Below are 25,615 nucleotides of genomic sequence, written 5' to 3'. Positions count from 1 at the left end.
ATTGAATGAATGAATTGGTTTCTTGTCAACTCCGCAAAAGAGTAAGTCAGTGGGCCAGAAACCCAAAAGGAATCTACTGCCTGCAGATTTTACCTGAGCAGGCCTGGATGAAATTCAAAAAACCCAAGAGGCAATTAAAATATATTAACCCTTCATCAAAAGCAAGTTTAACGGCATCTGGTAAATTTAACACAGACTCCACAAGTTTCCCAAATGGCCCGAATGTCACTAATTAAACCATGACAACAAACACCATGGCAATGTGATGATCCCATCCAACAATAATGAAGCAGCTTCACAGCTCTTGTACCAAGTGACAAGGTGATCAACTCCTCCACAGGAGGTGTGTCAGTTGAGAGGCTCTGGACAGATTTTTAAGCGGATGTGATGAATGTGTGAACTCTGCTTCTCAGTTTCGAGCCTTGTCGGATCTGATCACTTACTTCTTGTGCCTAGCCGGGCTACGTGAAGCCCTCTCAGTGCTCATGCTGTCATTGTGTAAGACCCAGGCAAAAAGAAGGATGAAGAGCAACATGTGACCATTAGAGAGTTGGAAGTCTGGGGAGGGCGGACTGGTGAGTGAATCTTGCATGGAGAGCAAAGCTTCAGTTGCACAGTGTTCACTTTTTAGAGAGGATCAGTGTGATGGCAGACAATACATCCACTTGACAGAAGCTGCTGTCTGCAGGGTCTGACAGAAATACTGCTCTGGTGGTTAAAAGTGAGCACTGTCTTTAAACGTTATACTTCAGGAACTTCCAGGGGCTCTACCAATCACGTATATGTGATTCTACAGTAAGCTGCTCGTAAAAACAATGCACAGATGATGGATCCCTAGTGTTGAAGGGCAGGATTTAGTGCAATTTCACCACCAGAGAGAGAGAGAGAGAGAGAGAGACAAGAAAAATAAAAAGCTGAAATGAGAAAAAAATCTGCAGATGCTGGAAATCCGAGCAACACACACAAAATGCTGGAGGAACTCAGCAGGCCAGGCAGCATCCGGGAAAAGAATACAGTCGGCATTTTGGGCAGGACTAAAAATAAAGAAAACTTCTTAAGTTTGCGGCTTTTCTAGCTTGTACATTTGCCAGGTTGAATAGACAGCATGCAAACATGCCCATTCAGTGCAGAAAGTTAATTAAGTAGAAGGGGTTCCATTCCATAGATAGTCTGCAGACACAGGCAGATCTTTCATGTTGTGATCATGAGATAGCTGAGTCATTTCCATAATTCACTGTCCTTGTGACGTTCAAACCTTCCTGATGTATTTTCAACTTCATAGATTAAGGGTGGGATACTTAGGGTAAAGGATATCCATTGAAGCAACAATGAGGCACAGGAGCATTATAATCAAAGTGATTCTGTACTTCTTGAACACACTGCAGAAGCTCTTCAACATGCACTAATCAGGACAGTGAAATGGTGGTGATCTGTAAACGCAGTATAAAGACATATTTCAAAATGTAAACAGGATAAGCAAGTCAATATGGGTCTCTTGCCACCTGATACAAAAGAACTGATTTTAGGGCAATCAAGAAATTGCAGAAATATTGCACAAATATTTCCCATGTCTTTGCAGAGTAAGAGTAAAGCACAGAAACAGTGGAGACCTATGTATGGGTCTAGAATCAATCTAGACTTGAGATTGATTGAGGAATTGAAAGAAACTGGCATTTGTGCAAAGACTGGTATCAGAAAAATAAATAGGACTGAACAGTGACTTGAAGTCAGGCATCCTAAGGTTTTTTCTCAAAGGAGTGGCAATGGATGTAGTGATTCCATTGGTTGTTCAGAGATTTTTGAATAGTTTCCACAGATTGAAAGATGGCAAGTGTAATCAGACTCAGAAGAGAAGAGAAAGAAAAAATAGCAAACTTCAGGTGAGCTAGCCTGACTTATAGGAAAATTGCTTAAAATATGATGAAGGAGGTTGTTACTTAATAATATTGATAAATTTAACAGAAGAATTTTGAGAGAAGATCATGTTCAACAAAGCTGTTAGAATAGATAAGAGGGAGCCAGTGTATATGGCATATTTTGATTTTCAGCAAGAGGTTATTAAACAGAATTTGAGCACATACTGTACATTGGGGTAATATAATGTATTGACATGCACTGAAGATTAATTGATGAACAAAAACCAAAGAGAGGACTAAATGTATAACTTTCTTGTTGGGAGGCTATTGAAATTTGCATGAGATTGTTGCTAGGCTCACAGTTCATAATCTATACAAATGATATGAACAAAGGGACTGCATTTAATTTATTCAGGTTTCTGCTGATGCAAAGCTGGATGGAACTGTGAGTTGCATGGAGAATGCAAAGGGACTTCAGGGCGATATATACAACACAATTAAATGGAGTAGGAACATGGCAGGTGGAATATCATGTGTATCATCCGCTCTAACAGAAAAAAATAGATCAGAATAGTATTTTTAAAAATGAAGGATTAAAAGGTTCAAAGGGACCAGGATGTCTTTGCATACAGTTTTTAAAAATTAATGTGTGGATGCAGCATGCAAATAGGAAAGCAAATGATACATTAATTTTTTTTTGAAAGAGGGCTCAATTTTCACACTAACATCATCATACTCCAACTGTAAAACTGTACCTACAAATTTCCTGCATGTTAGGGAGTGATGGAGGGAGTATAATGAAGGTTCATGTTTGATACCTGGGATGATGTGTGAAGGGGTGGGGTGATGTGGACTGTGACTGTGTTATGAGGAAAAATTAAGCAGACTGCTCCTTTAACTCTTCTAAACTGTCTGGAGTTTAAAAGAGTTAAAAAGGAAACCTTACTGAACTACAGAATTCTTATGGGCTTCGAGAGGGTACATGCAAGAATGGTCTTTTCCCTGGTTCTGGGGTTCAGAACAGAGTTGACAGTCTCAAAATATGTCTATTTTTTATGTCAAGATAGTGAATGACAGATTTTCAGATAATGGAGCTTGAGGGTTAGTTCAGAGAAAGGGGGCTGAAATGAGAGGTCAAGTCTGATCTTATTGAAAGGAAGAGAAGGCACCTGGGGATCAAAGGTCTTCTCCTGCCTCTGATCTTCTTTTTATGTCTACTGTTGAGCACAACAGCAAGGGTTGTACATACAGACCAGAGTTAACACAAGCTCTTCAGACAAGGAACAGGAGCAGGAAGATGCTGGCAATGACCTAGAGCAGTACTCATTACTTTATACTTACTCAGGGTTCCATCAGAACAGTAAAGGTCAATTAGTCTCCAAGATTGCCTCGGTCGATCATCCAGATCGATATACCCCTTCACTTCTTCCCTTCTACCAGCACATGTTGGACCTGCAAACAACCATATCTTCCTTTTCCAGAGCACTGTACTCAGTGTGGGTCCATGGACTCCAAATTTATCTATTGTAAGTCTTCTGCCATTAAACAGTCTGTATTATTCCTCACAAAAAAGTTGAGTCAGATAATTATTTTTATTTCACGCCAAATGTGAAAACTCACCTCTCTTACACAGTATAAAATATCTGTATGCATGCCATTGTGCAACCAGGATCCCTCTTCCTCTAACTATCACTTCAACAGAGTTCAAGGCAGACCGCTCCGATTCCTGTTTTCAATCTGAGCCGCCGTTCGCTGCTGGCTGAAATTTGGAGCCAGTGAGGGCTTCTCCAGTGACTGGAAAAACTGATTTTAACAACAGGGCATGAGACCTCGTTTGAAAATCTGACCAATGAGCACCACAGGTGAGAAGAGGAAGGACTTCAGTCAGACTCTCTACTTCAATACAACAACCCCTTTATTGCCCACCCTATATTTTTTCTGCCAGCAAAGAACCGTTGAGCCCTGTACTGCAGGGATAAAGAGTTCAATAAGTTCAATGGATACATTCAATGTCAGAGAAATGTATAGAATATACATTCTGAAATTCTTTTTCTTCACCAACTTCCACAAAAACAGAGAGGTTCCCTAAATAATAAGTAACAATTAAACATTAGAACCCCAAAGCCCCCCCCCCAGCTCCCCCTCCCACACACAAGCAGCAGCGCGGCAACGAGCCACTACCACCCCCACCAGCAAAAAGCGTCAGCTCCCTCCACAGAGCACTCAAGCATGCAGCAAATTATCAACAGGCATAGACTTGCAGTACTCCAAAGACTACTCGTTCACCCAGTAATTCGACAAACCACAGGCTCTCTCTCTCCCTAAAAAGGGAAAAAGAGGTGTCCCTGTTTCACAGCGAGAGGAGAGACATAACAAACAACTAGCTGAGTTATGATGTTAAAAGTCTGCTGCGCCACTTTTTCCGAGCTCTGCGCCCAGAGAGTCGGCCCCAAAAAGGCGCAGCTCCTCGGAAATACAACCTCCGGCAGCTAGCCCGCTGCTCCCTATGTTCCATGTTCTCCCGTGACACCTCAGTCAGGGGCACCGGCCCAGAATCAGCACGTCTCTAGAGCCACAAAAATCTGGCACCCTGAAGGCGTGCTCGTCTTCCAGGCCGCATCTTCGGGATATCAAAAAGCGGCCGGTTGTGAGGCCCTGAGAGTGGGTCCCATTCCCCATTCCCACACTCAGAGTGGAACTCCAGGTCAGGGTCTTCAAAAGAACCTTGAAAAGGGAAAAAAGAGATATCAAAGATGGAAATAAGCTGAATGTCCAAGCACTTTTTCCAATTTGCTAAGGAACTTTGTGCGGATGCCAAGCTTGATGCTCCCCAATATGTTCTGCCTCATGGGTGAAAATAATAATTACAAGGGCCTGTGTCATTAAATCATTTAAATTTAAATAGGTTGCTCCAACCTCTTGGCAAGTGCATTAGCAAAATATTACCAGCGTATCTCCTGTTCCACCAGGGGCCAAGTAGCCTTGACCATGAAAGATGCCTACCAATCCACTCACACTTTAGTAAATCATACCACTAGGCAGTGTCCCTTCTCCCTACGTACACTGAAACTGAAATGTGAAGATCAAGTCAGAAAGTCAAACAATGTTGGTCTGAGGAAATGGATGAGCTTCTATGTGACTGCTTTCATTTGATAGACTCAACAAAGACTCAGAATTCAAAGACTCAGCAGCCAACCTAGATGAATATGTCACCAACGTCATGGATTGTCATCAGCAAGTGTGTAAAGAGTATGATAAAGTTCGCTCCAAGTGTTCTCAAACCTGAAACTATGGATGAACCAGGAGATCCACTCCTTATTGAAGTCCAGGACTGCAGTTTTTAAATCTGGTAACACTGGCCAGGTATCAAGATACAACTTTAGCAAAGCTTTCAGCAAGGCAGAAGACAATGTCAGTCGACAATTAAGTCCCAGACTGGATGCCATTCGTATCAGGGCTCATATGCCATTTCAGGTTACAAAACAAAGTCAGGCAGCATCACTGAAAACAGTGCACCCTTCCTGATAATGTATTCTATGCACATTTTGAACAGAAAGGGAATGTAATTTTACCATCTGCCCCAACAGCCTGCAATGCACCTGAACCTAGAGTCACAGTTGCAGATCCAGAGAATGAAACCATGAAAGGCATTTGGCTTGGATGGTGTCTGACTGTATCCTTTAATCTCATGCAGATCAATTGGTGGGGTATTTGCAGACATCTTTAACCACTTCCTACTTCAATCCAATGTTTCCACTCAATTGCCACTATAAATTCCCACTATCAAAATCAGAATCAATTCAGAATTGTGTTTATTATCTCTGACACTAATGCATCGAGTGTTCTATTTAGAATAGTTCAGCATCATATTCAGGGTATTTCATCTTCAGACCAACATGTAATTGCATTTGTTACATTGTTGGCAAGAAGGGCTATTTTATTAAAGTGGAAAGATACCTCTGTCCCTAAATTAATTCAACGGATTTCTCAAGTAATATTATGTCTTAGTTTGGAAAAAATTAGAAGTAGAACTTTTGATCCTCAGTTTGATTTTGAGAGAAGATGGGGCTCTTTTGCCAAATATTATCATTTAATTTGAATTATTTTAGATAGATAGATACTTTATTCATCCCCAAGGTGAAATTCAACATTTTTCCAGTGTCCCATACACTTATTGTAGCAAAACTAATTACATACAGTATTTAACTCAGTATATATATGATATGCATCTAAAATCACCCTCCAAAAAAGCATTAATAAATAGCTTTTAAAAAGTTCTTAAATAGTTTACTAAAGTGCATTGAGTGGTAACTTAAGTTCAGTCCTAACCCTGGCACTTTAACATGTCTTGCCCCTGGTGGTTGAATTGTAGAGCTGAATGGCGTTGGGGAGTAATGATCTCTTCATCCTGTCTGAGGAGTATTGCATTGACAGCAGCCTGCCACTGAAGCTGCTTCCCTGTCTCTGGATGGTGCTGTGCAGAGGATGTTCAGGGTTTTCCATGATTGACCGTAGCCTACTCAGCGCCCTCCGCTCTGCCACCGATGTCATACTCTCCAGTTCTGTGCCCACAACAGAGCCCGCCTTCCTTACCAGCTTATTAAGATGTGAGGCGTCCCTCTTCTTAATGCTGCCTCCCCAGCACACCACCACAAAGAAGAGGGCGCTCTCCACAACTGACCGATAGAATATCTTCAGCATCTCACTACAAACATTGAATGGCGCCAGCCATATGTGGTTTCCTTCCAATTTTATTTTATATAAACATGAATTGACAGTTAATGATTCTTCTTTATATATATAGATAACGGCAAGACGTATTGCTCCAGGAGTTGATTCCTAATTGTTTTTTTTTTCTTCTTCTTCTTTTCTTTTTTTTCTTTTTTCTTTTTCCTTCTCTTGTAGTTAGTGGGGTTTTTTTTTAAGTAAGTTGGGATTTGCTTTTTTCCTTCTTTTCTTTATAAAAAATATTTTTTCATTATCATATATTATCCTTTTTTGATGTTTTTTTCTTCAACTTTATTAATTGTATAAATATCAACTTGTTGAAGTTTTATATCATTTTATAGCTGTAGAAGATTACATATCAATAAAAAGTTTCTAAAAATGAAATCACTGACATGGATTGTGGAATCTGTTGTTTTGTGGCAGCAATACAATTCAGACATAAAAATTAATATAAATTACAATAAAAATGTAAATAATTAAGTAGTGCAAAAGAGAAATACTGAGATACTGTTCATGGGCCGTTCAGAAATCTGATGGCAGAGAGGAAGAATCTCTTCTTTAATGTTGCATGTGAGTCTTTCAACTCCTGTACTTCCCCGCTGATGTAGTAATGAGAAGAGTACTATGTCTCATGTCTTATGGCATGGTGGTGAGGATTCAAAATGATTGACGCCATCTTCTTGAGGAAGTACTTGATGGTGGAGAGACTTGTGCCCATGATGGAGCTGGCCATTTTTAAAATACTCAGCAGCTTCTTTTGTTCCTGTGCACTGGAGCTTCCATACCAGGTAGTGATGCAACCGGTCAGAATGTTCTCCACAATATATTTGTCCAAAATTGGTGACATACAAAATATCCTCAAACTCTTAATGAAGTATAGCTGCTGGCATGCCTTCATCACTATTGGATCAAAACTTTGGACTCAGGATAGATCTTTCAAGAAGTTGGTGCCCAGCAGCTTGAAGTTGCTCCCCCTTTCCACTGCTGACCATTCAATGAGTGCATTCTCCCAACTTACCCTTTCAAAGTCCTTCATCTTGCTGATGTTGAATGCAAAGTTGTTGTTGTGGCAAACTGTCTTGCTCCTACAAGCTTCCTCATCACCATCTGAGGTACTGTTGACAACCGTTATGTCATCAGCAAATTTATTGATGGTGTTTGCACTGTGCCTTGCCAAACAGTTATGAGTGTAAAGGGTGTTGAGCAGTGGGCTAAGCATGCATCCTTGAGGTGTGACTATGTTGATTGTCAGCAAGGAGGAGACATTATTACCAATCAGGACTGACTCTGGCCCCCTGATGAGAAAGTCAAGAATTTAATTGCAGAGGGATCACAGAGGCCCAGGTTTTGAAGCTTATTGATTAGCAGAGAGGGGATGATTGTTGTGTATTTAATATTTTAGGTACTATTTGAGTAATATTGTAAATATATTGCTTGATTAAGCACTCTTTGTTATTTACATGAGGCATTGTGGGTTTTATGTAAAACTACGTAAATGGCATACTCCATTATGCTGCCATGTTTAAAGTAAAAAAAAACTAAAGTTAGACTCACATTCCTGGCTCCCTTGGTTTCTTTTCAATTAATTTTTATGTTTTGGAGAAACAAAACAAAACAGTGATGGTGTTGAATGCTGAGCCGTAGTCGACGATCAGCAGCCTGATGAATCTGTTGCTGTTTTCCAGGTGATCGAAAGCCAGGTGCAGATCAAGACTGTTTAGTTTCTCTAGATAAGACAAACCTCTCTTCCAAGAATTAGCCTAACAAGCATTCATTGGATATCCTTCAACATGACTTGTGCGTTATCCAGGTAATGCAGTCTTCATCTACTCAACCTCTCCTCGTAAGGATTTGCTTTTTGAGGAAAAACTGGGTAGCCTATATTCTCCATTGTGTTGGTCCACAATTTTGAATAATTTGCGTACCTTTTCCCAAATAGATAATATTCTTAATTACCAATGATCTAAAGCAAATTCCTTTTGCAGTTCATAGGATGATATTGCAAGAGGAATTGTGGGCTTTCCCAGAAGTTTGCTGACACCTGTTGCTCATTTCCACTCTGCACTAGAAAATATTGTTTAGATTGTCTTGTAAATGAAACACCCAAGCTATCCAACTACACTAAAACAGTTTATTTTAGACAGTTTGTTTTCTCTCTCTGTATATAGTATTCTTATGTAATAATCTTTAATTCAGTAATTTCAGTTACGTTTTATACAAATCATTCTTTCATATTCTAGAAAATGAAGATTCATCTCACTTAACTCACTTGTACAAGTGCACACTTTAATTGAAGTTATATCCTTGGATTCAATATTCCAGTCTTCTTACAGTATATCTTATGTATTTTACCTTTTATCTTATTTGCCATTTGTGTTAAAATAATCCATGCTCTATATGTCTTAGAGTAAAAAACTTTTTCAGCTTGTCCTTCTCATCTTTTTGTTTTGTCATTTTTATTTTCCCAGTCAGTGAGAAACATTTTATTATTTATATTTTATGTTATTTTACAGTTGTGAGGCTTTTATCAAAAACTCTCAATTATCTGTCATATTATAAAACTATTTCCACTGCTATTTCTATGTTAATCATTTTATGTAATTATTTAGTGTAAAATAAATAGCATATGTTTAACGTTTATTGTCTTGTTCTGAAAAATCTGACAACTTATGTATACAATTTTATTACCTTTCCAAAGTAAAATATTCTGCAATTTTCAGATGTAATTAAAAATCCAGAATAATCAATTTTTGGAGTGCAGAATTATTTCCAAGTCTATGTCTGAGTTGTAATGATATGCTTGTAGTAATTATTCTTGAGAATGTATTGTCATGGAACATATTCAGCCTTAGAGGATGATGCACCAGGATTGATCACATTCATACACTGCTTTCACAAAGTCAACATTCTATCACAGATGACTGATTCCCTTTTCTTCTAGTTCTACATCACTTCCCCAATTTTAGTGCCCTCTCTTAATGCAAGCTTGCAATCCAATCTGGAAGACCTTACCAATTTGTACAGAACTGATTGAATTGTTATGCAGAAACTCATTCCCCATATTGGTTATACAGTAGATTCTGGTTAAATGGGACACATTGAGACCAGAACATTTTGGCCCAATTAAGCAGCTCCTCCAGTTAGCTGAAGTTTCATGGAAGTATTTAAAATGGTAGAAACAAGACAAACTACCATTTAACTGAGTAACAAATTATATATTTAAAAGAAATTCAGAACAAATTAGAACACTATCAATAATACTACAGTACTATAAAATTGTGTATTAATTCCTAATATTTGTTGATGGAGGAAATCATCCGATGTATGGTGGCACGTTCTTTTGATTGACAGTAAATGAACAAAATCAGCGCAGATACCTCATGTAGATAAAGGACTGCCTTCATACAATGCTATTGATGATCCTGTCCTCCAAATCTTCACTTTCATTGTAACATTCAAGATGAATGTTGATACCTTCAAATTCTTTGTAGTTTCTAACTTGTTGAAGAGGTGAAATAGTTTAGTTTTCACTCCTGGCAGATTCTTGCATTTCTAAGCCTGAATTCTTGAAACTGAAGTGAGCAAAAGAGTTCTGAATTGTCTTACTGTTTATTTCTCACCAACTATCAGTGAGAAAAAAATCATTCATTTTTGAACACAAGCACACTGACGCTATTTAAAAACTGTTTGCTCTAAGCACGGTTTTGTCTCTCAAGGCCACTCAAGTGGACGCGTCTGAAGCTAGTTAGAAACTGTTCGGTAATGGTCTCCTGTCTCAATTAAATGCATAGTGTCCCAAATAAATGAATGGAATTCCTTGTTCTTTAAAAGTTGTCCCAAATAAATGGCTGCCGCAATTAATCAATGAACCAATTAACCGGAATCCACTCTACTCTGATTTGTGCATGTCAAAATTGTTTGTTACTGGCTCACGAAAGTAAAACAGAAATAAATTACTTGTCTCTGGGACATGTTCTGTTCATTTAATGAGATACATAATCTATGGCATATCTCCATATACCCCTTTAAAATCTTTGGATAAGAAAAGTCTATTGATTTCTAATTTAAAATTAATAATAGACAATAGGTGCAGGAGTAGGCCATTCAGCCCTTTTAGCCAGAACCACCATTCACTGTGATCATGGCTGATCATACACAATCAGTACCCCGTTGCTGCCCTCTCCCCATATCCCTTGACACCACTATCTATAAGAGCTCTATCCCCATTTGCCTGTGAGGCTTGCAGATTTCTACTCTTAGTGAAAGTGTTTCTGATATCATGCACACCTCTCTCCACCCCTGAAGTCCTGGCTCTGATTTTTTTGTTCATGATCCATTTGCGTGCCCCCACCCATACCCCCAAGTTTTTCATCTGCTCACCAGCAGAACTAGTTTCTTTCTAGCATTTTGCTTTCCCTCTATAGCAAATAATCATCAATTCTTTATCATTAAATTCAACGAGATACAACCCCACTTTGAGTGGTCTCCCATTGTAATTTAATTTGGAGTTCAGGTATAATTCTGTAGATCTACATTAAAAGAAGTAGATGTTCTTTCCAAGGTGAGATGCGGGAAACTACTACAAATGTGGTCTGATTAGAGATTTGATAAATTGTACTGTCACTTTTACTTCGCTGAGACGTGTTTTTCAGATATTGAAAAAGTATTTCATTTTTTAATACCGAAATAATTTCACTATGAATTAGAACCCTAAAATTCTAAGATAACATTCCTCAGTTTTAATTTATTCATTATTGTTCAGTACGTCAGGATGGCCGAGTGGTCTAAGGCGCCAGACTCAAGGAATAAACTCCTTCCGTAATATACAGGGGTGTTCTGGTCTCCAAGTGGAGGCGTGGGTTCAAATCCCACTCCTGACATGAAATTTTGGGCAGCGCAGTGATACAACGGATGCGATGGTAGAAATTGTAATGTGAGAAGAATATAAAAATGGGATTATAATGTAATGGAATTTGAAACAGAATGTCCATTTCCATGTTGTATCTATGATTATGTTGTAGGATCCTGTCAACAAGATGAATATATTTGGGAATTGATCTTAATTCAAGCAAGTTTGTGAAAGTTTCTTAACAAGACATATACAGCACTATATGCTGTAGTTATCTTGCACTTAAAGTGATTTAAGAAGAAATCTCTTTTGTCAATGGCTTCATCTGTTTGGGTGCAATTAATTTCAGAAACATGACTAAATTCAAATATATTCCATATAGTTAGTACTAAACCACAAGACTGAAATTAGGATACATTAAGAATGCAATCAATATCATTCTCTCGGCCCTATTGCCAATAATAGTGCTAACTGCAATTAAACTCCTGCGTGATCGAGGAAACGAAGAAGCCTCATAATTAATCTTTGAACTATTTTTCTCCGGAGTATGAAATGGAGCGTTGAAGAGTATTATATGTAACCTAACATAAAATCACTTACAAAACTCACTAGATAGAAAAATAGGAACAGGTGTATAACGCTACTGCCAATCTACCCCATTAAATGATTTGAAAATAATATTAGATTATACCGGATCTTAATTTATTATTTAAATCGTTAAAATATTGGAATGTAGGAAAAAATACACATGTCAGAAGTGGGATTCGAACCCACGCCTCCACTTGGAGACCAGAACACCCGTTCTACTACGGAAGGAGTTTATTCCTTGAGTCTGGCGCCTTAGACCACTCGGCCATCCTGACATCTATACTAAATACTTGACACCAACTTTCATAACCAAAAAGGAAATGTCGTGTGGTCATTATTTTCAGCAATGATTTAATTTAATTTTTCCTACAACATTTATTTCGGAAGCCGACAATCTCCCCGTTGAAAAGTACCGGGTTCCAGGCTTCTCTTCGGAGTCGAAGAGCATTAAGTATTTCGAAATTGAACTCTTCCTCAATCTCGATTAAACAAATAATTAATCCCATTTTCAATATAATATAAACTGAATAATACAAGCGAGAGGGGGTTGATTTATTAAGATTTATGAACAGACTGACGGAGCGGGTAGCCGCCTAGCATTCTGGGAACTGGTGTTTTAAGGCCTCATCTTGCTTTTATACCAACTGCGCATGCGCCTCTCAAGCCGAAGTTTTAGATCCCGTTTTCATTTTTTATTACAGATTACAAATAACTATATAAAATAAAAATACAGCGATTGCTGACGTAAATAATGTTACTTCCCCTTCGGTTCCCTGAAGACGTCCAGCGGTTGGCGCATGCACGTTGCGGAGAAGGAACTGGGGCCATTTTGCGTGTTTGCCGGTGACCGAGCGGCGTAGATATGATCCCTTTGACCAGGAAACTTCTGTCTCTGTCCGGTAAATATAATTGTCAGGGGTGGCTCAGCTTTATCTAAACGTGTCTTCCTGGCTTTGTGAAAATTGTTAAAGTGCTGTATCAAGCCCGTTGGCGACAGCAGAAGGCGGCTGAGGGCATCAAGTTGACCTTGCGTTGTGAAGGTTTAAAAAGAAGGAAACGGAATTGCTAAGACACTCATTTTTAACAAACATAACTTTTTCTTTATTCCCATCTTACGACTAAATATTGTTTTTACGTTCCTTTTTGAGTGGGGGAATGTTACAGAAGCAAAGGTGGTAATTGCAGAGGCCTCAAGCACCTCCCAATAGAAATCGGAAAATTGCAAATGTTATATTTTTGTTCAAGACAGTATGTGGATATCAACTCGGTTACTGCTGATCAGTTGGCTTAACCTTTGTACACCAGGCGAAAATAAAATCAGGGACAGTTTCATGATTGTCAAGATGGCTGTGTGATTTTAAGCATCACCCGCGAGGCCTAAAGTCCGTAAGATATAGGAGCAGAGTAATAATCAGAATCGGGTTTAATTTGTTAGCTTTATGGCAGTAGTACAATGAAATACATGATAAATGAATATAGAGAAAAAAACTGTGTATGTATATATAAAATAGTTAAGTTAAATATGTAGTGCAAAAATCAAATAAAAAGGTAGTGTTCATGAGTTCAATGTTCATTTAGAAATTGGATGCTGGGGAGGAAGAAGCTATTCCTGAATTGCTGAGTGTGTGTCTTCAGGCTTCTGTACCTCCTCCTCGACCGTAACAGTATGAAGAGGGCATGTCCTGGGTGCTGCGGATCCTTAATGGACGCCGCTTTCCTAAGGCGCCACTTCTTGAAGATGTCTTGGATACCAGAGAGGCTAGTACCCATGATGGGGATGACTGATTTTACAGGTTTCTGCAACTTACTTCAGTCTTGTGAAGGACCCCCCCCCCCCACCCTCCATACTAGATGGTGATGCAGACGGTAATGCTGGTATAAGGGAGAAATGAATTTGAAACCCATGCTCCTCTTGACTTTGGGATGGTTGGACTGCTATTTGATGATAGACTAGTTCAATTTGGTTTGTTTCACTAAATGTTTACAGGAGGTTAAATTCTGAGGTGGCATAATTTTTAGTATAGGGTGATGTTAGGGATAAGTCTTTTTTTACACGGTGGGTGCATAGAACTCCCACCAGGGGTTCTGGTGAAGGGAGATACATTTAACGATCAGGGATCAACCTTATTCAGCGTATACATTTACATGTATTAGGAATTTGCTGTGATGTGTTGGTCAGCAACGGGAAACAACATTCAACATTTATACATGATTATATAAAAATAAAGCTAGAGGTTAAAGTACAGCTAAGGATTAAAATGCCAGCATGTATTTATGATTTATAGCATAATAAAACATGATTTAAAGTGTTTACAATGCAGTGATGGGGTATAGATGGGGGTGGTCAGGTCTAACTGAAATGGTTTATCAGATCAACAGCCTGAGGGAAGAAACTTTTTAAGATAGCTTGCTGTGTTTGTATTTAAAGCACTATAGTGCTTTCCAGAAGGGAAATTTTGGAAAAAGCAGTTTGCTGGGTGGGTCATGTCAGCATTGCTTTCTTCTGCCTGCTTCCTTGTCCTTGACACGTAAAGTCTTGCAGTGATGGCAGACTGCAGCCAGTGACCTTTTCTGCTGACCTGACAGTTGTATACTCCGCACCAAACCAGTCAGCAAAGGCTTATGTAAGGAAATCTAAGATGGGAAAATGAATGAAAGAAAAATGGAGGGCTATGTATTTCAAAGACCTACCGATTGGAAGGTCAATTAGTCATTGTAAATTGCCTCATGATGAGGCTTGGATTAAATTGGGAGTTGCTGGGCTGCATTGTTCGAAGGGCCTTTTTTGTGCTGTATCTTAGTTTTTTAAAATAATCCCAGTTTCTGAGGCTGACACGAGAGCACCCTTCAGGAGGTTGAATGCACAAAAAGCATTCCACCTAGGTGAGGTTGATGCTTTCTGTGGGCAGGTACTAAAGACCTGAACTGAACAATTGACTGTAGTAGATGTGGTGTACTTGGATTTTCAGAAGGCCTTTGACAAGGTGCCACACAAGGCTGCTTAGCAAGATGATAACCCATGGAATGGGCTGCAGTCTACCGGACATTCAAAGAGTGTCAGGGAAGTGAGGTTTGTGCAGTGAAAATTATGACTGAGAAGGTGCTCTGGAAGCTTAATGGTTTGCGGGTGGACAAATCTCCTGAACCTGATGGAATGCACCCTTGGGTTCTGAAGGAAGTAGCTGGAGAGATTGCGGAGGTGTTACCAATGATCTTTCAAGAATCGATAGATTTTGGCATTGTACCACTTGACTGGAAAATTGCAAATGTTACTCTGCTATTTAAGAAGGGTGGGGGGCAGCAGAAAGGAAACTATAGATCTATTAGCCTGACATAAGTGGTTGGGAAGTTGTTGGAATTGATCATTAGGGATGAGATTACGACATACCTGGAGGCATATGACAAGTTAGGCCAAAGCCAGTGTTGTTTCCTGAAAGGAAAACCCTGCCTGACAAACCTATTGCAATTCTTTGAGGAAATTACAAGTAGAGTAGACAAAGGAGATGCAGTGGACTTGGTGTACTTGGATTTTCAGAAAGCCTTTGACAAGGTGCCGCACATGAGGCGGCTTAGCAAGATAAGAGCCCATGGAATTACAAGGAAGTTACTAGCATGGGTGGAGCATTGGCTGATTGGCAGAAAACAGAGAGTGGGAATAAAGGGATCCTATACTGGCTGGCTGCCGATTACCAGTGGAGTTCCACAGGGGTCGCTGTTGGGACCACAACTTTTTACAATGTATGTCAATGATTTGGACTATGGTATTAAGCAATTTGTGGCTAAATTTGCCGATGACGCAAAGATAGGTGGAGGAGCGGGTAGTGTTTAGGAAATGGAGAGCCTGCAGAGAGCTTAGGGGAAATGGGCAAAGAAGTGGCAAATGAAATACAATGTTGGAAAGTATGTGGTCATGCACTTTGGTGGAAGAAATAAATGGGCAGACTATTGTTTAGATGGGGAGAGAATTCAAAATGCAGAGATGCAAAGAAACTTGGGGGTCCATGTACAAGATACCCTGAAGGTTAACCTGTAGGTTGAGTCGGTTGTGAAGAAGGTGAATGCAATGTTGGCATTCATTTCTAGAGGTATAGAATATAAGAGCAGGGATGTGATGTTGAGGCTCTATAAGGCACTCGTGAGACCACACTTATGAGTTTTGTGTGCAGTTTTGGGCTCCTTATTTTAGAAAGGATATACTGACATTGGAGAGGGTTCAGAGAAGATTCACAAGAATGTTTCCAGGAATGAAAGAGTTACTGTGTGAGGAACAGCTGGCAGCTCTTGGGCTGTATTCTCTGGACTTCAGGAGAATGCAGGGGGATCTCATTGAAACATTCCTAATGTTAAAAGGACTGAACAGATTAGATGTGGCAAAGTTATTTCCCATGGTAGGGGAGTCTAGGATAAGGGGGCATGACTTCAGGATTGTAGAATGTTCATTTATAACAGAAATGCGGAGAAATTACTTTAGTCAGAGGGTGGTAAATCTGTGGAATTTGTTGCCATGAGCTGCTGTGGAGGCCAAGTCATTGGGTGTATTTAAGGCAGACATACATAGGTTCTTGATTAGCCAGAGCATCAAAGGGTATGGGGTGAAAGCAGGGGTGTGGGGATGACTTGAAGAATTGGATCGGCCCATGATTGAATGGTGGAGCAGACTCAATGGGCTGAATGGCCTACTGGTCCTCTATCTTATGGACTGGAGTGTTCACAGATATCATTAACCTGTCGCTTTGGTAGTCTGAGGTATCCACCTACTTCAAGCAGGCTTCAATTATACCAGTGCCCAAGAAGAACGTGGTAACTTGCCTCAAAGACTGTAGTCCAGTAGCACTTACATTCACTGTGATGAAGTGATTTGAGAGGATGATGCTGAAACATACCAACTCCTACCTCAGAAACAATTTGGATCCGCTCCAGTTTGCCTATTGGCATAACAGGTCCACAGCAGGTATCATTTTATTGGCTCTTCACTCAAGCCTGAACATTTGGACAGCAAAGGTGCATACATCAGGAGGCTCTTTATTGACCACAGCTCAATAAGCTTTAAGACCTAGGCCTCAGTACCTCCTTGTGCACTTGGATCCTCAATTTCCTCACTTGCAGACCCCAATCAGTTTGGATTGGCAACAAACATCTCCAAAATCACCATCAGCAGAGGTGCACCAGAAGGCTGTATGCTTAGTCCCCTACACTAGTAGCTTTACACTTATGACTGTGGTTAAGCACAGCTCTAATGCCATATTTAAGTTTGCCAATGATACCACTGTTGTCGGACAAATCGAAGGGGATGATGAATCAGCAGATAGAAGGGAGATTGAAAATCCGGATGAGTGCTGCCACGACGACAACCTCTTACTCAATATGAGCAAGACTAAGAGGATGATTATTGATTTCATGAGGAGGAAACCAGAGGTCAATGAGCCAGTCCTCATCGGAGAATCAGAGGTGGAGAGGGGCAGCAACTTTAAATTCCTCAAGAGTTACCATTTCAGAGGATCTGTCCTGGGCCCAGCACACAAGTGCAATTATAATGAAAGCACGGCAGTGCCTCTACTTCCTTGGAAGTTTGCAAAGATTTGGCATGACATCTAAAACTTTGGCAAACTCCTTTGGATGTATGGTGGAGAGTATATTGACTGGCTGTATCACATCCTCATATGGAAACTTCAATGCCCTTGAACAGAAAATCCTAGAAAAAGTAGTGGATATAGTCCAGTCCAACACGGATAAAGCTCTCCCCACCTTTGAGCACATGTACATGAATTACTGTTGCAGGAAAGCAGCATCCATCATCAGGGACCCCAGCACCCAGGTCATGCTTTCTTCTTTCTGCTGCAATCAGTTAGAAGGTACAGGAGCCTCATGACTTGCACCACCAGGTTCAGGAACAGTTACTGCCCCTCAGCCATTGGGCTCTTGAACCAATGGGGATAACTTCACTTGTCCCATCACTGAACTATTCCCACAACCTCAGGACACTTATTATTTATTATTATTATTGTTTCTTTTTTCTTTTGTATTTGCATAGTTGTCTTTTGTACATTGGTTGTTTGTCCAACCTGTTTAGTTCAGTCTTTCATTGATTCTAGTATAGTTCTTTGATTTGCTAAGTATGCACACAAGAAAATGAATCTCAAGGTTGTATATGGTGACATTTATGTACTTCGATAATAAATTTACTTTGAATTTATGGAAATGGAGGTAAATCTGAATGTAGATTCAGATCTACCTGCAATCTGAAGGTAGAGCGTTCCTATGAAACTGTTTGTAATCCGAAATGTCGTAAAGTGAAGAAGCAATTACCATTAATTTATATGGGAAAATTATTTGAGCGTTCACAGACCCAAAAAAATAACCTACCAAATCAAAGTATATAACACATAAAACCTAAAATAACACTAACAGTTAGTAAAAGCAGGAATGATATAATAAATTTACACCCTATATAAAGTTGAAATATTGTAGGTACAGTGTAGTTTCATTTATCAAACTCGGGAAAGCAGCGAACCAAAATCAATTTGGAGAAAAAAAATCGGCACGTACATGCATATGCACGTATACGCATGCTCAAACAACTGCCCACACAAGGCTTCATGGTCATTGTAGTCTTTCTCGGGGTAAACACACATATAAAGCGGGCATTTTTTCTTCGTAAAAGTGAAAATCCTCTTTGGTTAGCGAAAACAGGTACTAATGTAATTCTTTTGTAACAGCGAGTTGTTGTAAATCGAACATTCGAAAAGCAGGGCCACCTGTAGATGCATTTCTAAACTAAGGCATTGAAGAACATGGGAAGAATTGGAATGTGATATTCATATGATCAGCCATGATGATATTAAATGAATGGGCAGGCTTAAGGGCCTACCATAAACTCGAGCTTCTGCAGATGCTGGAAATCTTGAGCAACACAAAATGCTGGAGGAACTCAGCATGTCGAATAGCAAATATAGAGGGAAATAGTTGACGTTTCAAGCCAAGGTCCTTCTTCAGAACTCTCCAACTCCTATTACTATTTTCAATCTTTATTTCTGATTAACTGTTCAGTGAGCAATAACTGGCGACCTGCGTGGATTTGTTTAGAAAAACAGTTGTATGTTACTGGTTAAATGGCAGAGGATTGATGTAAATATTGTAAATGAACTTCCAAAAAGTACTCTTGGATGCAGAATGGATTTTCATATCATTCAAGCATATAAGAGGTTGTATCAGAATGGATTGAAAAATGGCTGATATGGTTACAGGAAGGGTTGGAGAAATACTAGAGCCTTTTTTTAATTCTGAGAATTTTTTGTGCGTCGGAACATGAAGTGAACTGAATTTAAAAATGTTAACTATGGATATCTTTAAAAAATATTCAGGTCAGAGCATTCGCCACATTGCAGCAAGACGAGCTCATCAGAAAGCAGGTCCTGACTTCCATGATAAATATGGAAACGCTATCCTGGCAGGAGGAATAGTATTCTGTGTTGCAGTTTGGAGTTATGTAAGTATTTTGAATGAATATTCTGCATTTTGAAAGTTAACCAGTTCCAGAAACTCACATTCTTTGAGAATGGTTCCTTAGCCTTTATAACTACAGTAAACTACTGATTTGCTTTAACTTATTTTAAGTCATTGGTTGACAATGAATGGAATCTGTGTACACTTTTTATGCTTAAGTTCAAGTTGAATTGTAATTCAGCTATGCACATGTGTACAGCTAAATGAAACGGCTTTCTTCCAGGGCGAAGGTGCAAAACACAATACGTATAGTCACACACAGCACACATACTTACAAAGTAATATTGGCACAAGTCCCTGAGTGGCACGACCTAAAGATTGATGGTATACGGGATGTTGTCCTGGAGCTTTGATTCTACAAGAATAATTACACAGCAGTTCCTCATCTTGCACTGGGTCAGCTGCAGACAAAAATTTTGTCTTCCAGAGAGTCAACACTGAAGAGCAGCATGGACGGGAGTGCAGGCCTGCAGGCTCTGAAATTGTGTTGAAGCAACCTGTATAATTTTTATTTAACCATTAATGAAGAGCTTGAACATCAAAATATTACCTTATTGGAGTTTCAATATTACAAGTTTTCTCAATTTTGATGAAGCCAATTATTTTCAAAAATAGAGAACTGCATGTTTGTGACTCATACTTAAAATGGATCTTTGAATCTTTGTACTTTTTGCCAAAACTGAGAATTTCAGTTTTAGAGTTAAATTATAAGTCCAATATATATGTAGGATGAACATTGTACTGGGGCTCAAAAGAGAGTCACCATAATATTGCTTGCATTGGAGATTAAATAGGCTGATTTATCCCCCTAGAAAAAAGGACGTTAATGGTGATTTAATAGAAGAATGTGAAATGAGAGGCATTGATGGTCAAAACATTACTTCTCCGGTTGGGGTTTCAAAGACAAGGGCATGAAATTAAAGTGATATGATCTGAGGGTTGCTTCATTTTACACAGTGATTGATGATTGTAACTTGCTGCCAGAAATGGTGAAGGAATCGGATATGATTACTACATTTAGGAGACAATTGGACATCTTTGATAGGCAAGGTATAGAAGGATAAAGTCATGATGTGGACAATTTGGATTAGAGTAGATGATTAAAAATATTGGCATGAATATGGTGGGCTCTTTCTATGATTACATTTCCGTGATTCTGACTATAAACCTCACAGTACTTTTATAGAGATATGAAATGCATGCAAATCCTAGAAACCTGAGGGAACAATGTTGGAAATACTTGGCAGCTTGTTCTGATGAATGGTCAAAAGGAGCTGCTATTGTATTATCTCTATTCCCAAATGCTGGCTGCCTGACCTGCAGAATATTTCCAGTATTTTCTGTTTCATTAAATTTAATAGACATTCTTTTCATATGATATTTGCCATAAAGCAGACACACGTTTTGAAGTTTAACCTTTCAGAATAAGCTATTATGGGATTTGTTAATAGTATAGGAACTGGAGGAAACTGTTCAGTCATTAAAATCTGTCATTCAGATTAGATTTTGGTTAATATCTATTTTACCCATCTTTGTTTTGCACCTGATATTTTAATATAAGATTTTCATCAACATTTGTTCTAAGTACTTATGATTGTGAGGCTAAGCACAGCTGCAGTGCCTTATATAAATTTGCTGATAATGCCACTGTCACTGGCCGAATCAAAAGAGGTGACAAATCTGCATATAGGAGGGAGATTGGAAATCTGGCTGAGTGGAGCCACAACAACAATCTCTGACTCCACAGCAGTAAGACCAAGGAAATGATTATTGACTTCAGGAGGAGGAAACTGGAGGTCCATGAGCTTATTTTCATGGGGGGGGGGGAATCAGCAACTTTTAATTTCTCAGTGCTACTTAAGAGGATCTGTCCTCTGTGCAGTACACAAGTGTCATGAAGAAAGCAAACCAACTTCTCTACTTGCTTAGAAATTTGTGAAGATTTGGCATGTCATCTAAAACTTCGACAACTTCTATAGGTGTGTGGTGGAGAGTCTAAAGTAGTGGATAAAGCCCAGTCCATCATGGGTAAATCACTCCCCATCATTGAGCACATCTACATGGAGTGCTGTCACAGGAAGAAGCACCCGTCATTAAGAACCTCTGCCATCTAGGCCATACTCTCTTCTCACTGTTGCCGTTATGAGGAAGGTACAGGAGCCTCAGGACTTGCACCACTAGGTTTAGGAACACTTATTACCCCTCAACCATCAGGCTTCTGAACCAGTGTGTATAACTTCACTCGTTCCATCACTGAACTGTTCCCACAACCTGTGGACTCACTTTCAAAGGCTTTTCATCTCATGTTCTTGATATTTATTGTTTATTTATTTATTTCCCTTTTTGTATTTGCATAGTTTGTTGTCTTTTGCACATTGTTTGTCCATCCTGTTGGGAGTGGTCTTTCATTGTTTCCTTATATTTACTGAGTATGCCCACAAGAAATTGAATGTCATAGTTGTACATGGTGACCATATATGAACTTTGATAATAAATTTACTTTAAATTTTAAAGTTTTTCAGTTGATCTGGTATTGGGATTTTGTGTCAATCCTCATTGGGTTTGGAGTGAGAGTTCCAGATTTCTACTTGTGTACAGTGATTTACCATCCCAGAGTGTTTGAGTTTTACCTTAAAAGATATGGTCTTGTTAGGCTCCTCAGGAAGAAAAGGTTTCTATAAAATTCTTCTAATATGATCTTTAAGAGGCTTAATTATATCAGTTCTTACTTTGATACTTAAGGAAGTGAAATGGTTGCCATGGCAAACCATCCTAGGTTTTAGGCTTGAGCATTATTCTAGTGACTTTGCTTCATCTATTATTATGACTTATTATGCAGAACTGAACGTGGTCTCCATATGAGAATTAACTAAAACTGGCTATACTTTATATACTTCATTCCAGTTCCTTTGGATGAAGAAATTTCTGGGGCTTCAAGTTTTATGTTTAAGGCTATGATTCTCTTTGCTGAGGACTTTTTTTCTAAAAGAAAATATCTTCATACTTTTTGCGGCAGAGGTCACTCAATTTAGGATGGCTAGATGTGTGTTCACTGACAGTTTTTCCAGTCACCCCTCTCTCTAAAGAAAGTGGGATCGGGAGCCACTAAATCATTTACCATGAAGTACAAAAGGATTATGTATGGAACCTGTATTCTCCCATTAAACATTTATTGTGTTATTAGCAAGTATCAGTGAAAACTGAGTTTTTTTTTGTTTTTCAGAAGTTTTTAATGTTAAGAACTTGGTTTTTAATTTTTTTTGATAAAGAATGTCTTAAGAACAGTCTGGGTTGAGAAAGATGGTTCTTGGTGTTGGGTCAATCATTTTTATAATTCCATAAGTGATGCAGTTGGAAGAATGGTGATCTTTATGGACCCTGCATGCATTATCTAATGTTTTAAAGTTGGTTATTTTGAAATAAATTCAAGGGTACCTTGCTGTGGTTTTGTCAGTGTGCAAAAGTTATTTAAGAAAATCAAGCAAACATGTCAGGAAGTCAAACTTTTGTGCTGGAATACTGAAATGAAGTTGTTTTGGAGAAAACGAAGTCCCTATATAAAGTTCTGTTTTCCAAGAATGTGAAAATAATAGACGCTTTCTCATTCTTTGTTTACATGTAGGTTTCTACACAGGCTGGAATCACGTGGAACTTGTCACCCATTGGCAAGATCACTCCTAAAGAATGGAGATCAGATTAGACAAAAGGACCAAGTGTTTGCAATGAAGAATACAGATAGGCTGAACTTGCCTATGGCCTCGTGGCTTGTGCTGTACTAATTTCCCTCTTTAATATCAATAGTAAATCAATAAATTTAATAAAACAGATTGTATTTTTTTGGAATTTTTATTTACTTTTGGGTATGTTATGCATGAAGCAAAAGATTGTGTGGTTTTAGTCTTCCTCTTAAGCCCATCACCCTTACTGGGACATAGGTTGCCAACAGCAGCTTGCCAGAGTCCTCTGTCCTGGATCAGTCTTTCAAATCCAAGTGTAGCCCTTCTATATGTGTCTTCTAGGTGAAGGTCCTTCCTCTCCCAGGGATGTCTGGGAGCTTCTTTTGGCAATTCTTTTCCACTGGGTTATTATGGGATGGGGTTGCTTGCTCCATGTCCATCCCTCCTCCTTTTGCAGCTGGGCTTGGCACTATGCCGGAGTTGGGTTTGTTATCAGTAGAGATTAAATTAATACAGTCCTGATGTAGGGACTTGCCCGAAATATTGACAGTTTTCCTCCGCCTTCCAGCATCTGCATTTTCATATCTCCTTAAGTTAATACTGTACAGCTAAGTTTTACTCTTCACATTAGATATCTAAAAATGCTATACAAATGAAAACTGGGGGAATTGCAGAGACAGAAAAGGCTATTCTGTCCTAAAACCCAATTTAGACAAAGCAAACATTTGTTGTACAGGAGTAAAGGAACAAGGGTATATTGCAGGAGAAAAGCAACATGCTCTTCTTGGAGGAGTACAGAACGAAGAATTTTAACTCGAAGGTATTTGGAACTGGAGAAATGCTACACAGCAGATTTTGATAAGAATCCTAAACCTAATTGACCTATATGATAATTCTCAAAGCTAATTTGTCACTACTAATGTCAGCTGTAATATTTCAAAAACTAGGTCACAGGAACATGGTGTTCCTAGAACAGGAGGTCAGTTAGACTATTGACCCTGGTTGAGTTATCCAATAGGTCCTGCTCCTCTGCTTTTTCCTCATTGCCTTGTGATTTTAGCAAGTTGTGCATTTAATCAAAGCCTTTGAAGATAATGTATAATTTGCTTCCACTTGCTCTTCAGCGAAAGCATTCAGAACATGAATTTTAAACATTTTTTCCTCATTTTGGGAGCTAATTGTAATCTGTACCCCATCTCATCTTTCAATCTTTATGCTTCTCTCCAAATATATCCTTATTGCCAGATGTCAATTAAATTTAGTGCTAAGATTTGTAATCTGGAGAGTCTTTGCTTTCTGATGCCCAGATCACTACTAAAGCATTTATTTTTATTCCCTATGTTCAAGGGCTACAGATTTGAACTAATACAGTGGATAAAGGAAATTTAAAAAAAATACAAACCTGCAGGTGCTGTCAATTTGAAAAGAAACAATCCAGGACCCAGCAAGTCAAACAACATCTGCAAAAAGTGATTAGATTTGAAACTTCATATTGATGGTTTTTCATAAGATTACTGAATAGTGAATTACCAATTTTGCTGTACATTTAAAAATTGATTGCACCACTTTGGCTCCTATTATCATTATTATTCTGTAATCATCTTAAATTGTATAATTAACTTCTGGTTGGTTCACACTCATTTATTTTAAATCCTATTTGATTTCAAATCTCTGCCATTCATTCCAAAGCTCCAATCTTGAATCTTTTAATCAGGTTTCCATCATGCCATTAAAGAAATGGTTCCTTGATGTAAGAAATAATATGACAGATAAACTAAACCTTTGTACCATCCCCCAATATGCTTGTGTGACTCTTAGTTTCAGTTGTTTCTGTAAGAATTGTCTATTCACTTCATGTTTAGTGCTCAAAAGGATTCTCATTGTTGCTGATGTTACCTACATAGAGAAGTACAGCACAGAAACAAGCTCCTCAGCTCATCTAGTCCATGCAGAACTGTCTACTTCCATTGACTTGCGTGGGGACCATAGCCCTCCATATCCCTACTATCCATGTACATATCCAAACTTCTCTTAAAAGTTGAAATCGAGCTCATATGCACCATTTGTGCTGGCAGTTCATTCCATTCTCTCATGACCCTCTGAATGAAGAGGTTTCCCCTCATGTTCCCCTTAAACTTCTCATCTTATACTCTTAAGCCGTGACCTCTGGTTGTAGTTCCACCCAACATCAGTGGAAAAGGCCTGCTTGCATTTACCTTATCTATACCCCTCATAATTTTGTATACAGTACTATCAAATGTTCTCTCAATCTTATCTCTCAGTTCTACCCATAACTTCTCACTAGTCGAGTTCTCCAGTCTGTCTTGACGGAGCACTGCCGTGACATTTTCCCTGACTAGTAACGCCAATACTCCTCCCTTAATCCATCCCTCTCGGTCATGTCTAAAACAACA

General features: G+C 38.9%; 1 protein-coding gene and 2 non-coding genes across 3 annotated transcripts; 2 read left to right on the top strand and 1 right to left on the bottom strand.

The window, feature by feature from the left end:
- Positions 1-11,349: 11,349 nt before the first annotated feature.
- trnal-caa (transfer RNA leucine (anticodon CAA)) lies at positions 11,350-11,464 on the top strand. Its single transcript has 2 exons — positions 11,350-11,387; positions 11,419-11,464. It is a non-coding gene; the product is annotated as a tRNA-Leu (tRNA).
- Positions 11,465-12,182: 718 nt separating this feature from the next.
- On the bottom strand, positions 12,183-12,296 carry trnal-caa (transfer RNA leucine (anticodon CAA)). The gene is made up of 2 exons: positions 12,259-12,296; positions 12,183-12,228 (listed from the first exon to the last, which is right to left on the bottom strand). It is a non-coding gene; the product is annotated as a tRNA-Leu (tRNA).
- Positions 12,297-12,782: 486 nt separating this feature from the next.
- On the top strand, positions 12,783-23,351 carry LOC132398014 (cytochrome c oxidase subunit 7B, mitochondrial). The gene is made up of 3 exons (XM_059976910.1): positions 12,783-12,920; positions 19,383-19,507; positions 23,147-23,351. The coding sequence occupies exons 1-3, from the start codon at positions 12,884-12,886 to the stop codon at positions 23,222-23,224; spliced, it is 240 nt and encodes a 79-aa protein (XP_059832893.1). The 5' UTR covers positions 12,783-12,883; the 3' UTR covers positions 23,225-23,351.
- The last annotated feature ends 2,264 nt before the right edge of the window (positions 23,352-25,615 follow it).

The sequence above is a fragment of the Hypanus sabinus genome, chromosome 8 (genome assembly GCF_030144855.1).
Source record: "Hypanus sabinus isolate sHypSab1 chromosome 8, sHypSab1.hap1, whole genome shotgun sequence".
NCBI classification, from domain to species: domain Eukaryota; kingdom Metazoa; phylum Chordata; class Chondrichthyes; order Myliobatiformes; family Dasyatidae; genus Hypanus; species Hypanus sabinus.
The sequence above is the reverse complement of the archived record's forward strand: the minus strand, read 5'-3'. Positions and strand labels throughout refer to the sequence as shown.

What these genes read in the sequence shown, in the direction of transcription:
- LOC132398014 (XM_059976910.1), top strand. Translation starts at nt 12,884, where the DNA reads ATGATCCCTTTGACCAGGAAACTTCTGTCTCTGTCCG. An exon ending in GAAACTTCTGTCTCTGTCCG is followed by an intron (nt 12,921 to 19,382) that starts GTAAATATAATT and finishes AAAAATATTCAG; the next exon opens with GTCAGAGCATTCGCCACATT. An exon ending in GTGTTGCAGTTTGGAGTTAT is followed by an intron (nt 19,508 to 23,146) that starts GTAAGTATTTTG and finishes GTTTACATGTAG; the next exon opens with GTTTCTACACAGGCTGGAAT.